The sequence below is a fragment of the Marmota marmota genome, unplaced genomic scaffold, assembly GCF_001458135.2.
Source record: "Marmota marmota marmota unplaced genomic scaffold, marMar, whole genome shotgun sequence".
Taxonomy (NCBI): Eukaryota; Metazoa; Chordata; class Mammalia; order Rodentia; family Sciuridae; genus Marmota; species Marmota marmota.
In genome coordinates, this window is record NW_026000185.1 from 23,555,667 (window position 1) to 23,572,260 (window position 16,594).

A 16,594-nucleotide genomic window follows, 5' to 3' on the forward strand; every position below is an offset into this window, starting at 1 on the left:
GAGCAGGGGGAGGGGTGGAGCAGTTCTGGGCTCTTTTGGGAGAAGGCACACAGAGCGGGGACCTCCCCTGGTGTCCTGATGCTGAGAATCCTGAGCATCCCAAGGGCAGCAGGCAGCCAAGGGACAGGAAGGGCAGCTGCCAAGACAGTCCAAGAGGAGTTAGAGAACTGTGTGGAGGCACCCAAGAGAATTGCACCAGCTAAGATGCTGCAGGAACTGTCAGATGTGCCCGCGGCCCAGACATGACCAGGGTGGTGAGCAAACTCTCGACTGAGCAGCAGCCCTGGCCATTTTGCCTGAGCCACTTCCATTTGCTGCTGAATGAAATGGGACTTATCATCACCATCATGCACCCTAACAAGGGAAATGCGGCCATCCCGTCTCATCTTGGCTGATGTAGAGTCACCTGGCTCCTCTCACCCACCCCCCGGGCCAAACTGGACCATGGCCTCAAGCAGCCAGAGAAAGGCCACTCTAACCTCATTGAAATGATGCCTTCGCACTTTTTTAATAAAATGGGAAACGATCATGCTTTATACGTCAGGGAGAGAAAAGCCGAGAATGGACTTGTTTATACTCTGTGATCTTCACTATGTAAGATGGCATTTAAGAGGGCTTAGGACACGTGAAGGAGCAGCTGCCCCCGGCCGATGTCTTCAATGTTTGCTTTTTCCCATTATATTTCCTTTTTGATATATTCATATTTTCCTGCAAAGAGCATGCATTACTTTTAAGTTCAGAAAACAAAACTGTTAGGCTGGAATAGTAACGTTTTAATCAAACTTGAGCCAAAGGTAGGCAAGGATGGCAATATTAATGTTAGAAGAACTAAACTCAGGGCAAAAAAAAAGGGATGCTTTTAAGATAAAGAGGGCATCACATGGTGATCACCACCACCACTAATAACGAGGGTGTGCAGACACCATCTGTAGCTGCCAGAGAAACCAACACAAGAGGCATAAACGGAATATTATTAAGAACACAGGGAGGAATGGTCACTGTGCACAGCGATTTTAAAAGACCATTATCAGACAAGACTTGAGAAAATAAACTCCTAGTCTTTCTACATATACAAAACTCATGTCTGGCAGGAATTCGATTCCATGATTATGGTGTGGGGGGCTTTTCACATAGATGAGAACATTTACAACACTTGATAATGCTCAGTACAAAAGCACATCTCAATAAAATAAAAAGTAAATAAATTCGTCCTCTAGTTAGAGAGAAGGCATTCTGGAGAAAATATGGAGACTAGACCAGGAAACGGGAAGCAATGGTGCTAGCAGAGCCAACTCCAGCCCTGGGTACTGAGGGGCCAGGGCGGAGGGGACAGGGATGGGCCTGGAGGTCTGACTGGCCCCAGGACCTCTGCTCCCCCTCTGCACCACGGATCGTCTTTGTTCAGACCTAAACTGGCACCAGAGTGGGCTCAGGGCCTGCCTGTTCTGACCTCTGATCCTTGCAGGGCTCTGAAAGCAGAGGTTGCTCGTGGTGAGTCCCAGAAACATCTGCTGCTACAGCGCCTAGTGCTGAAGGGGCCTGAGCGCTGTGGCTCCCGATGCAGGCTCACCCCGGGGGCAGCTGGCACGGCTCCTGGCACTGCCCATTGGGGTTCTGCGCCTGCTGCCGCACGCCGTCTTTGGGGGCTGCCTTCCCTCCCCTCCCCGCTCCCTACAGCCTCACAGCTCCTGGTGCTGTCCTCGAGTCCAAATGAGCCCTCTGCACCGAGATCTTAATTTCAGGGTCTGCTTCCAGGACAGCCCAGCCTAAGACCCCTGCTGAGCACAGGGCACCAAGTGCTGGCCTGCACCAGCAGCCCGCCTGGCCTTCCCATCCGTCCTCTGCTGGCCCTGATGAGCTTCCTCACAGGGAGGCACCCAGCGGGATCCTCAGCCCAGTGCAGCCTGGCTGGCAGTCACCAGCTCGGGGTTTCCAGCTGTCTGTGCCACCTCCAGCTGCGTGGCCGCAGCCCCCGCCTCCTGGGCTTCCTCACCCATCCCCTCACTGGGTTAGACTCACCGAAGGTCCACCAGCTGGGCCCTGAAGCAAAGTCCACCAAGCACAGGGAGCCCAGCTGAGGAGACGCCCCAAAGTCACAGCTAGTGAGCACTATGGCCAGCAGGGTGCAGAGGGAGCCACAGACAGGGACACCCTCAGGGGCTGCAAGGAGGGGACACACTGGGGACACCTGAGAACGAGCAGGACTCAGCCAGCAGGATGGGTACAGGACGGGGTCCCAGGAGGGGCACAGGACAGGGGTCCCAGGAGGCGCCTGTGAGTATTGCTGAAGTGGCCGGAGGCCAGCTCTGATGCACAGCACGGAAACTGCAGAGGGCCCAGGTCAGGTCAGGAGAGACCTGCCGGATGATTCAGAAGCTTCAACCCTGGAAGAACTTCTTCCTCCCAAGAAGACCACCAATGTCAGGTCTCACGGATAATAAGATGGCTCAACATGAAGGAAGACACCAGGGAAGAGAGTCCACCAGTGACAGCGTCCACAAGCCACCCGAAGTCCAGAGAAGGCAGAGTGCCCAGCTTGGTACTCAAGGCCCCCGGGAACAGCGGGTGGTCAGAAGGGGCAGAGTGGCCTTGGCTCCTGAAAGTGACCGGGATGTAAACAGGACCCCCATAGCTGCTCTCTTCCCCACCCCACTGGCGGGGTGACCCTTCTGCTCAGCACGCTGGAAGCAGGGGTGTTCTCTCCTTGTCCTGCGGCTGCTCAGAGGCAGCCCCCGGCCATCAGGCGGGCTCACTGCTGGCTGTCCTGGCTGTGGAGAGCTTGCGGGCTTCCTCCCTGCAGCAGGCACAGTGCCTACACGGGCCAGGCACCAACAGAGAGGCCCGTTCCACAATGCCCACCTTCCTCACTGCGCAACTCGTCTCCCAGGACCTCCAGGGAACTTTGGCTTTGCCACCTGGTATTTGCTTGTTTCATTTTTTAAATTGATCGACTGCTCCCAGTAGTGCTGAATTCCAAATGACCTACAAACACCGCTCTCTCTGACCCATGGTGGCTTTGGGCCCAATGGCCCAGAAGGCCATTCTGATTGAGATGAGCAGTTCCTGAACAGGACAGGATTAGTTATCCACTTCTTAGAAAAGAACAACGGAGTGGGGGTCGGAGGTATTCAGCCCTTCACCATCACCCCTTTTAGGTAAGAGAAAGGGAGACTGGTCTAGACCCTGGCCCGTATTTTAAGAGTCCCAGGAAGTCCAGCAGTAAGGAACCAGCGTCAGCCCAGACTCTCCTCCAGGGCACCTCCCTCTCCCTTGGTGCTCCAGGAGCAATCCTGGGAAGGAAGGTGGCACCTCCATCCAGGCGACGCGGGTCCTCGCAGGCAGCTGGGCCTACCTTCGTCACTGTTGTCGTCCACCAGGATGATCTCCTTGAGCAGGTGTGTGGGCGTGTGGTTGACGGCACTGTGCACCGAGCGCAAGATCACCGACAGAGCCTCGTTCACGAAGATGAAGATGATGGAGATCCGGGGCAGCTCCTTGGAGTACTTGAGCTCCTTACACCTGGGGACGAAGAAGGGGAAGCTGGTCAGAAGAAGCGGGAAGGCTGTGCTGCACCACTGGACACGGGAGGATCTGGCCACTCGGTCACACAGCGCTCCCAAGGCCATCACCATGGGTCCCTCCAGGCCTCCCCTAAGAACTTAGAGTGAAACCCAAGGAGGGGAGCACTTAGGGTCCAGTTCCTCTTTTCCATGTCTGTCCCCCCAAAGCAAAGGGGAAGCATCAGTCTCCGGTCCATACCCATCTGTCCTACCCATATCCCCCTTGCACCCCATATCTCCTGGCCCAGCTTTGGTGCATGTCTGCCCAGAGCCCCCTCCTGGAGCCCGCGTTTCCTGAACTGGACACTATGCAATGACCCCTGGGCCCAGAGCCCCCACCCAAGGACTGCTGGAATGGAAGCAGCAATACCCGGGACCCTCCTCTGGAGAGGAGTTCCCCAGCCCCATGGTGGCAGTCGGCCTAACACGCTCTGGGACGTCCTCCCTTCCCAGTCCGGCTCCCCCTCATGCAGCAGTACCCTCCTCACCTCCAAAATGCACTATCTACTCTCAGATCTGAGCTCCAGGGTCTATTCCTCCCACATCTGGGCCCTTGGTGGGCCCAGCACTCAACAGCGCTGCCTGCCCTCCCGGAGATGCCACTCCAGAGGGGTCACACATCTGCCAACGTCCAGCAGAGGCGCCTCTGCCTGGGGAGTGTGCTGCCCAGGACCACTCCTCCGAAACCTTCCAGACCCCCAGGGCAGGAGCAGCAGGCCACCACAGCAGCCCGAGGACAGAGTTAGAGGGCAGGATCCCTCTGCCCAGGTGGGCTGGACCTGGGCTGTGCCCTCTGGTGCGTGGCAGGTGGTGTGGGGAGGAGTGAGCCGGGAGCCCTGTCACGGCTGTCACAGGAGCACTGCTGGGTCCAGGCAGCCCTGGATCTTGTTCATGCTCAGTCTCAGCCACTGCAGTGCCAGCCCGGAACAAAGCCAAGCAGCACCCTCCCCGTGAGAGCCACACAGAGCTCCCTGAGCAGGGAGAACCGAGGAAGGAGAGGAAGGGCGGCGGGTGGGAAGGAGAGGAAGGGAAGGCGGGTGGGGGCAGCCCGAGGAGGAAGCCAGCAAAGGCTGTTTTTTATGAGGAACAGCTTGGGCTGTGTCGGGCCATATTAATCATGTAGGCAATTTTCAGAGGAAAATAAAGTTTTGTTACAATATACATCGGTGTCTCCTGGAGGAGACGTCCAGGGATCCATTGATCACACAGCCTCATTTTTATCATGTCGTTGTAAATCCACTTCCGAGGCTGCCGGGAGATGAGGATGGCTATCGACAGGCTCTGGGCCGCTGGTGGGTGTCACAGCATTGACTGGGTGGTGACCCAGGAGGTCCCCTGGGTTCTCGGCCATCCGGAGCCTGGCTGCTGCTCCCTCTCCCCCGGCTCCTCACCAGCGTGCCTACAGGGCCCAGCACATGCCACTGCTCCCAGCACAGTCCTGGGGCTGGCTGCTCAGGGACATTTTTTAACATCCTCCGGCTCTTGCAGCTAAGAAGGAAGAGGCCAGCCTGCAGCACACACAGTGACCTCCCCACCCAGGCCAGGGCTGGCTGCAGCCAGAGGCAGCTGTCAGTCAGCCCTCAGCAGAGGCAGGCGACTCCCTGGGGAAGCAGGGAGGCAAGAGCCTTCCGGGAACATGGTCCTCCAGGCTGCTGTACCCTGGGTCGAGGGAAGTCTCAGGGGATTTCAGAAGCAAGGAGTGCTCCAGCCACGTGGCCCACGTGACACTGTGTGTAACTCACACCACCGGCACCTCAGCGCCTCCATCTGCAGAACTGTTAAAATGGCCTCGCTGTGCCCAGCTAGAGGCCCCCTGTAAGGATCAGGTGGGAGAACCTTCCAGAGCCCCCAAAAAGGCAATGTACAGCCTAATGAAAAGACTCAGGCTGCCTCCAGTTCCCCTCCACCCCTTCAGTTCTCCTCCTTTTGTACCTCCCCTGTGACCAGGGCCAGACTTCTAGAGCTTTCCCTTGATTTAGACCCTTCCCACAGGCCCACCTAGGACCCTGCTCCCCAGCAGAGCCAGGACTCTATCCTTCATAGCCCAAACGGCTCGCCTTTCCTACACCGGCGGACGCCGGTTACCTAATTTATTCGCTGATTATTCAGTTGCTAGCAAACAATATCAATGCAGTAGTCATTGCTATGAGGACCAGCACTATTTTTGTTGGTCTCTATAGGGAGGTAGGTCTTTGAAAAAGCCCTTAAGTCTGATTTCTTGCCTGATATGTACAAATGCTCAGAATGTGCTGGAAAGACAGAGAACTGAAATTCTGAGCATCTTCCTTAAGGTGTAGACCCAGGCATCAGTGGGTATCTGTGTCACTCCTCAGAAACCTGATGTCCAGCAGGGCAGAAGATGAGCACAGCAAGGGGCCCAAGTGTGGACGGTGGGGAGAAAGGGCACAGACGTCTAGCTCCTGTGCCTGGGAGACGAGACCAAACCAGTTCCCACTGTGGTCCCCAGACCCCAGACAGCATGTCCAAACCACAGGACACCTGAATGTCTGCACCCTGTGGATGGCCGCATGCTCCTTCCTTCCTGCAGTTTTGGGTGGGTAGAAAGTACTCTGTGCTTTGGGGGTGAGCACAAGGCAATGGCCAGAGCCAGCACCAGGGAAGGGAGAGGCAAGCTCAGAGCCTGGCTTCCTGCCCCATTGCTACACCACGGAACACACAGGCTCAGGCACATTTTCCAATCCCAGGCTGCAGAGCCGGCTGTGAAGATAGCTAAGCAAGGCCAGTCTAGCTGGATACAGATTCTAGGTTTCAAAGACACTCAGGGAAGGAGGAGTAGATGGCATGAAAACTGCAAAATGCCTCAGAATCCATTGCTGGGGGGTTGTGTCCTCCTCCCTCAGACCCAGATCTGGGGCCCAGAAATGATGAACCTCTTTTTAAAAGCTAGTCAGTAAGCAATAAGAAATGCTCCGTGTTTAAGAAGTATGTCCACAGGAGAGCTAACTTAAGGTCTAGATCAATTTCAATCAGTGCCCAAGGGGGCTCAAAAGAAATCCAAAACCAGTTTCCCCCTCTCCCAGTGCTGAGGGAGAGACAGATTCACAGTGAGGCTGTTCTCATGGAGGAAAGGAAGCAGAGACCTGACTCAGACCCTTTCCACAGGCCCACCTAGGACTCTAGAACATGGGTGTGCAGAAGCCAGCTCCCTGTCCCCAGGAGAGCATGTGGGCAAAGCCCCAGGTGTCCTGGCTGAGAATCTGTACAGGGTACTCTTCTGGTTGTGGGGTCCCTTGAAGATTCATTAGAAACCTCTCAACTGAAGGACCTCAAGCAGAGAGGGGCCAGGCCTGCCCACAGCCATGCCAAGGCCCTGTGGCCCTTCTGTACCTGGCCAGGCCCTGAGGCCCCACCATCCCTCGGGGTTGGGGCAGAATCCAGGACCAGAAAGGGGTTGGGTGTGGAAGGTACCCATATGTGCTCAGGACATCTGGGCAGGTACCCAGGGGCCTGAGCTAAGGGCCCAGCCCTTGTTTGCTGAGTCCTGTCAGAAGTAAGGATGTCCCTACAGGGCTGTGACAGGTGAGCTCAGGTGCGCAGGAGGGCAGGGAAGGGGAGCTGCAAACTGGCTTTAGAGAGGCGTCATGGGGTCCAACTCGCAAGGTCCAGAGCAGCAGTGAGAGCTCTTCTGAGCACAGAGGCAGGGGGCTCCCCTTCTTTCCCTCTCCATCACCTTCCGGAAGCAATCTCTGCCAGCCTGTTCAGAGATGCAGCAAGGTGAGCCCTGGACCCAAGGCTCCCTCAGGCTCTGGAAGTTCCTGCCACGCGGATTCTTTTTCTTTAATTTTCAGATGTTGTACACGGCAAGAGTTCATGTAAACGAACAGCCTTGACAGATGAGAGGTTCGGTGCTCTCCTAGCGAGGTTCCCTACTCCAGCCATGCCCAAGCTCCCCGGGTACGGGAAGCCACATGGAGGGGAAGAAGCCTGAGGAGCCCAAGGGATGGGGGGACGTGAATCAGAAAGCACTCGCTGCACCCCTGGGCAGGCGCATGTGAGGACACCCCTGGGACTGATGGGGCTGGGGCCCACCCCACCTTCACACCATCCTTGCCCTGCTCCAGCAGGGGTGGGGGGCAGGAGCCTTTCTGTAACCACCTTATCAACTCTGTCACAATCACACGACACCAAACCCATTTCCAAACACAGCGCCCAGCTCTTGGAGCATCTGCCCTTTAAACCCTGACATGTTTCGCTTCTGTGAGCAAACTCAGAATGGGACCTCCGTGTCCCCTTCCCCTTCGCTTCCAGAAGGCGCACACCTCCCCAGGCCCTGATGGCCACACTGGACATCACTGGCCACACCCTGGTTGGTTGGCACCAAGCCCTGTGAGTGTACCCCCAAAGACCACATTCTCAGAGAGAAAAGGCAAAGGGTACCACGCAGAAAGCTTGAGTGTGGCCTGGCCACTTAGCAGGCATTTTCCAACGGTGGTGGTTCCCAGGTGCCAGGTAATCTACAAGGTAAGGCACATGTGGGAAAAGCTGTCTCCCCTTGGCTGCGGCCTGATTCCACGGGCTCTGGTGGCACGAGCTTGCCCATGGACACGGGCATCCCTAGCCAAGCCACACCAACTCAACCAACAGGAGACAGAGGGCTCCTCTTCAGAAACTGTCCTACAAAACTGCCCCCATGTCTGAGCCTGGAAATGACCATGAACACTGTCATCATGGTAGTGAAGGCCCCAGAAGACCCCACCCACTTCCTATGGCCCAAGGGAACCCCACGGCCAACCACCTCACTTTTTCTCCAACAAGGAGAGAGACTCTTCCCTCTCTCTGACACACTGTCCCCATCAGGGACATGTCAGTCACCTAGGACATCTGACTGCCTGTGACGGTTAATCTGACGAGTCCTTTTGGCTGAGCCACAGCACCCGGACATTTGGTCAAGTATCATCCTAGATGAGACTGACATTTTGGTCCATCTTCCATGGTGTGGGCAGGCCTCATACAATCCATTGAAAGACATAACACTGAGGTCCCTGGGAGAGGGGTTTCTGCCATCAGGTGGTCCTCAGACTAGAGCTGCCACATCAGCGCTTCCCCAGGCCTCCAAGCTGCCTAAGGACCTTTGGATTTTAGATGCCCCAGCCTTGCCCACTGTGTGAGCCAATTCCTTAAAGTAGTTTGCTCTTGGCTCAACATCATTCATCAGGAGAGAAATACAAACAATAAGACCACAGTAAGGCCCACCTCACGCCCACGAAGACAGCTACTATCAAAACTAAACACAGTGTCGGAGAGGATGAGGGGAACTTGGGACACTTGTGCATGTTGGTGAGAGTGTAGTGGCAGTGCCACCAGCCGTCCCGGGAGAGCTGACTGGGGAATTAGCACATGATCCAGGAACTCCAAGGAGCTGAGAGGATGTAGGGTCTAGGAGACATCTTGGACACCTGTGTCATTACTCACAGTGAGATAAAATGGGGCGGCACATACTCGGCCCACCCATCAGGGGATGAACGGGCAAACAGAAAGAGGTGGACACACAGTGCCACACAAGGGCACCCGTTGGGAGGGAAGGAAACTGAGCCGTATGATGCAATATGGATGAGACTCCAAGACGTCACACTAAGTACAATAAGGCAGCCCCAAAAGGACACAGAGGGCAATTCTGCTCAGGCGAGGTGCCCGCAGCAGTCAGATGCATAAAGAGGAAACGGTCAGGGGCTGCGGGGGCGGGAGATGGGGGGCTGAGGAGCCAAGGGACGAGCACGGAGTCCCAGTCTGTGTCTGTCAGCTCTTCACTGCTGTGACAAGGCTCAGACCAGCTCAACTGCAGGGAGGAAGAGATTATTCATGGTGTCAGAGGTTTGGTCCATGGAAGGCCACTCCATCTCCTCGGGGCCCTAGGTCAGGCTGACTGTCATGGCAGGAGAGCGTGGCAGAGGGAAGATGCTCACATGGGGATCAGGAAGCAGAGAGAGATACAAAACATCTACCCCACAGCCATGCTCCCAGTGAGCCACCTCCTCCAGCCACACCCCACCTGCCTCCAGCCACCACCAGTTCATCCCATCAGGGGTTAATTCACTGACCAGTCATTTCTCCCTCTCTTAAATTGTCTCACTGTGAGCTTCTGGGGACACCTCAGGGCCACACCATAACAGTTTCACCAGATGAAAAAGCCCTGGACGCAGGCGGTGGTGTGGGTGCCCGGCTGCAGGTGTGTTTGCTGCCACTGCAGGGCGGGCCAACAGTGGCCACCACAGTGAACCCTCAGGACGGGTGTACTTAAACAGTAGCTTCATTCCTTTCCTGTCCGTCCCTCTGCGTCCGCCACACACACCCTGCCTCTGTTCTCTGGCAACCCTGACCAGCACAGGCCCTTCAGAGAGGGGAACAGTACACCAGATCCAGGTGTCACACTGCATCAGGGTGCTGTCATTGCAACCTCTCCTCCTGTCACTGCCTCCGAGCCTCTGGCCACACCGGGTGCCTGGAAGGACTCCCCAGCTGGGCACTGCAGCGCGATCATCTCCAAACTCCTGTGGCTCTTCCTGGACCTGCTGCTGCCCTTTAGCCACCCTCAAGTTTAGCAGCCAGAACCTCCTACCTCCTACCTCCTGCCCCCAACACGCCCTCCAGGTCCTGGCCTCCGGCTTTCTCTCCGTCCCCCAGCCCTTCCCTGGCTTCACGTTCCTCCCGTCCAGTGGAGATCTGTGTGCTTCTCTTCAGTCGTGTCCACCTCCACTGGCCCTCTTTGTCCTCCTTTCCCACCAGCCCCCTAGGCCCCAGCACTGGGCGACCCCCAACCTGGCTCTTTCCTCTCCCACTGCCAATGTTTCACTGAAGGACAAAAGACTGGAGTCTCCCAGCTCAAGGAGAACTCCCTCTCCCTGCACCTTAATGGCCACCTCCCCTCTCCCTGGCTTGCCGCCCGCGTCCCTCTTCACCTCTCCTTCATCCCTGGCATCCAGTTACATCATTTAGCCAACGCTGCTCCTTCTCTGTGGCCAGAGTTGCTGGCAGCTCCCCAACCTGATTGGTGGGCCCTCATTCCTGTGGTACTTAACACTGTTCCTCCTTTCCCTATGTGTGACATGTATAGGACCCTGGGACTGTCCCCAGCCCCACCTCTGCCTTTCCTCCCAACCTGTTCTGGGGCCCAGGGGGCCCTTTTCTGCTCATCCTCTAAGCTCCAACTGCCCAGGCTCTGTCCTCCTCCACCTGGGCTATTCTGTCTTCATAACTGGCCCTGAGTGACCCCATCCAACTCCACATCTCCAGCGAGGGAACTGGCTGCTCCCACAGCCAAGCCTCCTGCCGGGGCCTCGTCCAGGGCTCCAAAAACCTCCCTCTGGACATCGTTGCCTAGACAGCTCCTAAGCACTCCAAATTCAGCAAGCCCAAAGCTGAAACCTGCTCTGTAGGTGCCTTCAGGTCTTCATGGAAGGACACCACTCGGTCTCCAGGAGGCCAAGTCATTAGCACTCTAGTGGCCCAGTCAGTCTCCACATCTCGGAGACTCTGTCCTTCCCCACCCCGCATCTGTATGCCTTACGTCCTCAATGGCACCAAAAGCCACCCATCTGGTCTCTTGCCTACAGCCTGCCCCTGCAGCTCAGGCCCATCTTGCAGAAGGATCTTCCTAAAAGGGCAAATGTGACCACGTCTCTCCTCTACTGAACCCACCTCTGGCCACCCTGAGCCTTCAGAATTGGGTTCAGACTCCACTGGGCGCCAGAGATGAGCCCCAGTGTCACCTCCACAGCCTTGTCTCTTCTCCCTGCCCCCCTCCCTGCACGTTGCCCCCAGAGCCCCCTCTGCGGTTTTCAGGGCAGCGGGTGCCATCTTCTTCCTTCTGTGTCCCCAAGCCCCACAGCATACTCGGCAGAGAAATGGTTCTGAATGAGGCAGCAGACATCCTCCCTCCTTAGTTGTCCCCTGCGTCCTCCTCCTGATCCAAGGCATCGCTTATTTCCCACCACAATTAGGAGATCCGAGGCGGCACCCAGTGCTTAAAAACCCCATCGCGAACACCACTGCACTTCTGTCTCTCCCCTTTTACTAATCAGGGCTCAGATTCTCCGAGCTGCTCGGGTCAAGTGCGTCACCCGCCCAGCACTCGGCTCTGATGCCCTCCTCATCAAGCCTCTCCTGTCATCCTAGGAGAGCGGCATCGTTTTAGCAGCCACAGCCCCTGCAGAACGAGATGTGGGTGGAATGGCTGAGATGCACAAGGCCCTCACTGCAGCTCATTATTGGGGGACGCGCACACTTTGCTGAGTGGCTTGATTTCCTCTGGTTGGGCTCCCGTTCCTCCAGGAGAGCCGCACACCTCCTTAGCTCAGTCCCTGCACAGCCGGCTCCGGCCAAGCTGCCTACACCAGCATTTGAGCCCCGTGTGACGGTCCCTCCAGTCCTGTGGGGCCATTTTCCTGATCAAAGCTCATGATAGACCCAACCTGATCTTTTATTAAAATTGGGAGCCATCTTGTCACAAAACCATGAAAAGATAATTTCGGCTTTACAATAAATTACTGCAAATTCTGAACCTGCTTGGAATGCCTGCCCGTGCCTTGAACTCACCCATGCCTGGCTCTCTGACCAGATAGCAGCCCTCTCTGAAACTTAGTGACACCTCATAAATATTGGCCTTCCCTGGCCAGACAACGACCCTCTCTGAGGCTCTAATGGTCCTCATAAATTCTGATGTTGGGGCCAGCAAAAAATGTAAACTACCATTAGTGTGATGCTTGTCAGAGTTCTGTTATCTGTAACCCCCCTTTGTGTAACTTTCTGGGCTATAAAGCTGGGCTGCAGGAAAGCTGGGGTGCTGTCTTGTTCCCGCTGTTTTGGGAGGGAGAGGCAGCCCAGCCGGTCGAAATAATAAGCTTGCTTTAATTTGATTTTAATTGGAGTCAGTGTTCTTTTCTTGCATCCTGGTCTAACAGCATTGAGTTCAATTCTCAGCACCCCGTAAAAATAAAGGGATTATGCCCATCTACAACTATATATAATGTTTATATCAGTTTCATTCAAAATAGATAAAACTGGGAAAAATAAATGGTAATTGGACAAACAGGATGTGGTGTCTCCATGCAATGGAGTATTTTTATCAAAAAAATAAACAGGTTACCAGTACACACCACAGAAGAATCTCAAAAGCATTATGCTGAGTGAAAGAAGCCAGATGTAAAATACATAGCACTGAATGCTCTATTTGTATAGATCCTAGGAAAGGCAAACTAATCTCCAAGAATCAAAATAGGCAAAAGAGGACTGGCTGGCAGGGGCGGATCAACCTGCAAAGAGCTCTGAGCCTGTGAGTGGATGGAAATTCCTGGGGTGGGCAGAAGTCACAGTGTATAAATTGGTCAAGCTCACTGCACCATAGACTTTAAGTGGATAAAGTTTATTGCGCATGAATTAGGTCTTACTAACGTTAATTGTATCAGGTAATTTCAACAGTGTACCAGGTGGTATTGAGTCCTAGAATTTGATGTGTTCTTTGGTGAAATATTTAGTTTACTCTTCATTTCAGGTATATTTCTCCTATCTCTTCTTTAATTACTATTTATTCTCTGCTAGCCCTCTTCCTCAAGGACACTAGTTATACTTATGTTGGATCCTTGTTTTTGTCTTCAATATTAATTTGCCTTGCTTGGACTTCTTTTTAGGTTTTTACCATCTGTATTCACTGTGATTATGTTAAAACTTTTCTCTGTGCCAATAATTCCATTTCAGCCATGTCTATTTCAGACGCTGATTTTTCAAATTTCTTAATTCTTCATATATTTTTGTCTCTCCAGTTCCATGCTTTTTGCTAAATTTTTCAAGTCCTAGCAAATGCAGAAATGTCAGAAGACAACTCATCCTCAACTCTTAACTGTTATGAACCAAGAATTTCAGTCTGATAGGCTAGGAAGTCTGTCCTGTTTGTTTTTTGGGGGCTACAATTTTCCTTTTCATATAATTTGCTTTTTCAAACATCCTGCCTTTTAGTTCTTTTATATTATTGAACTTAGGTTGAAAAATTGTTGTCTTATATATTAGTTCACTCTTAGGGAATTAATAATCAGTTTTTGGAGGAAAAGACTATTTATGTATATGTTTTATGTATCTCACTCTACCAATGAGCTACATTCCCGACTTTTTAAAATTTTGAGTCAGGACCTCACTAAATTGTGAGGCGGGCCTTGAACCTGTGATCCTCCTGCCTCAGCCTCTGGAGTCACTGGGTTGCAGGCTTTAGCTACCACAGTGGATTTGGACTATGTCAGATCTTAAAGCTAACCTCAAAAGGGACTCTAAAGCACCTTCAGATGTGGCCACTGTAACACCAGGACTCTTGTGGATGCTGCCCCTCATCCTTTGCATGTTGCTCCTGCCTTTGTATATATATATATGAATGACAGCTGTGGCTGTGGGAGAAAAGCCAACTCACTGAGTGAAGCAATGGATTTTGACATCTGAGAACTAACAGAAATTAGAAATTCTTGAATCAATCATTTAGTAGACTGAGTGGAATTAAATCATTCATCTTAGCAGATTAATTTTCAAAGAGGGCTTAGTTTTATTTCTAGTCCTCTCTTGATTGGTTGATTTTTAAGTTCTGTGCATCAAATATTTAATCCCAGGGTGAACACAACACCCTGTGGACCCTCCTTGCCCACAATTGCCTTGTGCTTGGGAGTGCAGGTGAATTCTGAAGTGGTCTGGCATGGACTCATTGGAGTGCACGGCTGTCACCCAGGCTGTGTCATTCCCAACTGAAAGCCTAGGTTTGCTCAAATCTGTCCCCCACATGGCCTTGCACATTGGGCTGTACCCTGACTAAATCCTAACCTGCTGACAATGAGGTCGCATGTCTGAAATAGAGGCTGCATTAAGAGAATGATCTGCTTTAGCTCTGAAGGCATTGCCGCCCCAGAGGCATTCCTGTGCTCTTAGAATAGATTCATCCCTACGTGCAGCTGCTTCATCCATGAGTGTCCATCCGCTGCTGACAAATCCGGCATTCATGCAGCTTTGTCTGGAGAAGGCCAGGCATGGCCCCTTTGAAAGGGCGAACTGGCTCAGCCCAGTTCTGTTGGAACCAACGCATCCTGATGGAGACACCTGTGCACAGTGAGCCGACAGAATTCTCCACTCAGTGAAGTGACTCATTGTGGCCCCAGCTGTCCCCAGTCCTGATCTGAACCAGTGACCTGGAATCCAGCATCTTCTTTCCAACCAGCAGAAACATCCTGCCACCTGTTCTTTTTATTTTAAAGCTTTGGCTTGCCTTGCAGAGTCCTGGGCCCTGAGACACACTGGCTGCTGTCAGATCAGAACACAGAATCCCCCAGGGCCCTGGTCCGTTTTCCTGCAAGTCTATAAAGTTTATCAAGACCAAGGAGCTGAATGCCTATTTCAGGGTTGGGGCGCTGGCTCCTGCAGGCAGAGCTTGGCACTGGGACCATATCCCATGGCATCAGCTTGGGGGAGAGGGGTAGCTGCAGAGCGTGAGGGGCAAGGGTGGCCGCACCCCAAGCTCTCCCCCAGCCACTCTGCCTTGCTGTTCCCTAACCCTCACTTGGACTCAACGGGAGCAGACAAACTGGGGTAGGTGGTTTCGGGTGTGGTTCTGCTTCTGGATTCTTCTTTCAATGATCTGGTCTCTGAGGATGGGCCACATGCTCCTGGCAACCTCAGCCTACACTCTGGCCTTGAATCTAGTCTAGTCCTCAAGGCTTTATGGGGGCGCAGGGTGCTGCCCGAGCTCTGGATGCTCTCACTGTGGTCCTCACCCACGTCTCCTCCAGGATTTCCCATGTCCTCTCCATGCCCCAGGCTGCTGTTGAGGGTTCCTGGGCTTCTCCTTCCCCAACTCTGGGTCCAAATGATGTGAGAGATATATGCAGGAGCCTGATAGAGAGGGGATCTTACCACTGGTCACACAGACTGGAGAGCAGAGCTTGGGCTTGAGCCCCACCCCAGATGGAACCCCCTTCCCAGGGGAGAGGAATAGCTGTGGCATCTGCTAGGGGCTCACGGAGGAGGGGAGGGGAGTTTGTGTGTCTGCAGCTCCCTCAGCCCAGGGGTCTGGAATGTCCCTGCCCACCTCCTCCTCCTCGGGTGGGGAGCATGATGGCAGCCGTGCGGAGAGAACGTAGAGCTCCCAGGGCCTCAGAAGGCCATCATTCCTGGGTTACAACCGCATGGATGGTGTCCCCAAGCCACGTCCACCAGAAGCCCAGATGTGCTCTTATTTGGAAATAGGGTCNACACACTGCTACTCCACCCCCCACATACACCACACACACACACAGACACCCCCCACACACTGCTACTCCACCCCTGCACATACACCACACACACCACATACACACACACACACTGCTACTCCACCACACACACACACACACACACACACACGCTGGTACTCCACCCCCCAGGTACACACACACACTGCTACTCTACCCCCCACATACACCACACACACACACACACACATACGTTGCTACTCCACCACACATACACATACACACAGACACACACATTGCTACTCTACCCCCCACATACACCCCCCACACACACACACACATGGGGTGGTGGGGAGGGAGCCTCCTTCAGGTTCTCAGTTCAGTCGATGCCTCTGTGCGGGAGGACGCAGTTCTCACTGTATTAACTGAAGTAAAAAGAAGGATAAGGATTAAAAAGAAGAAGAAGAGGAAAGGAAGCTGGAAGAGCCCAGGAGTTGCGCTGAGCAAGGGCTCAGGAAGGGGATTTCTAAAAGTGACAGTGAGTCAAGGAGGCAGCTCCAGTTCAGAGGGCGCAAGCCTCCAATGTGAGGCCCAGGAGGGCCCCAGCCTCCTTCCCTGAGTGTGTCCTGCCACCTTCGGAGGTAAGCGAAATGCGTGGGACCCGCAGAGGGCTGGAAAGACCGCAGGAAATGAGCAAACCGGAAGGCTTATTTCAAGGCCCGTCACACCCCACATGGCAGCAGGGTTCTTCATGAAGAAGGAAGGCCGTGGGGCCTCTGCTCTCAGCCTCCCCTCCCCTCCCCTCCCTGCAGCCCCTCCCCT

The 16,594-nt window shown here is 54.1% G+C and overlaps 1 protein-coding gene across 4 annotated transcripts in view; it reads right to left on the reverse strand.

The window, feature by feature from the left end:
- Window positions 1-16,594, reverse strand: part of Galnt17 (polypeptide N-acetylgalactosaminyltransferase 17) — a 362,408-nt gene that overhangs the window by 171,178 nt on the left and 174,636 nt on the right. For 3 of the 4 annotated variants that reach the window (XM_048789883.1, XM_048789884.1, XM_048789885.1), the window contains exon 3: window positions 3,353-3,519. In XM_048789883.1, coding sequence (XP_048645840.1) covers window positions 3,353-3,519 — 167 coding nt within the window. Of the gene's footprint in view, window positions 1-3,352; window positions 3,520-16,594 lie in introns of those variants that run through there. The other variant, XM_015491400.2, reaches the window with a different exon arrangement.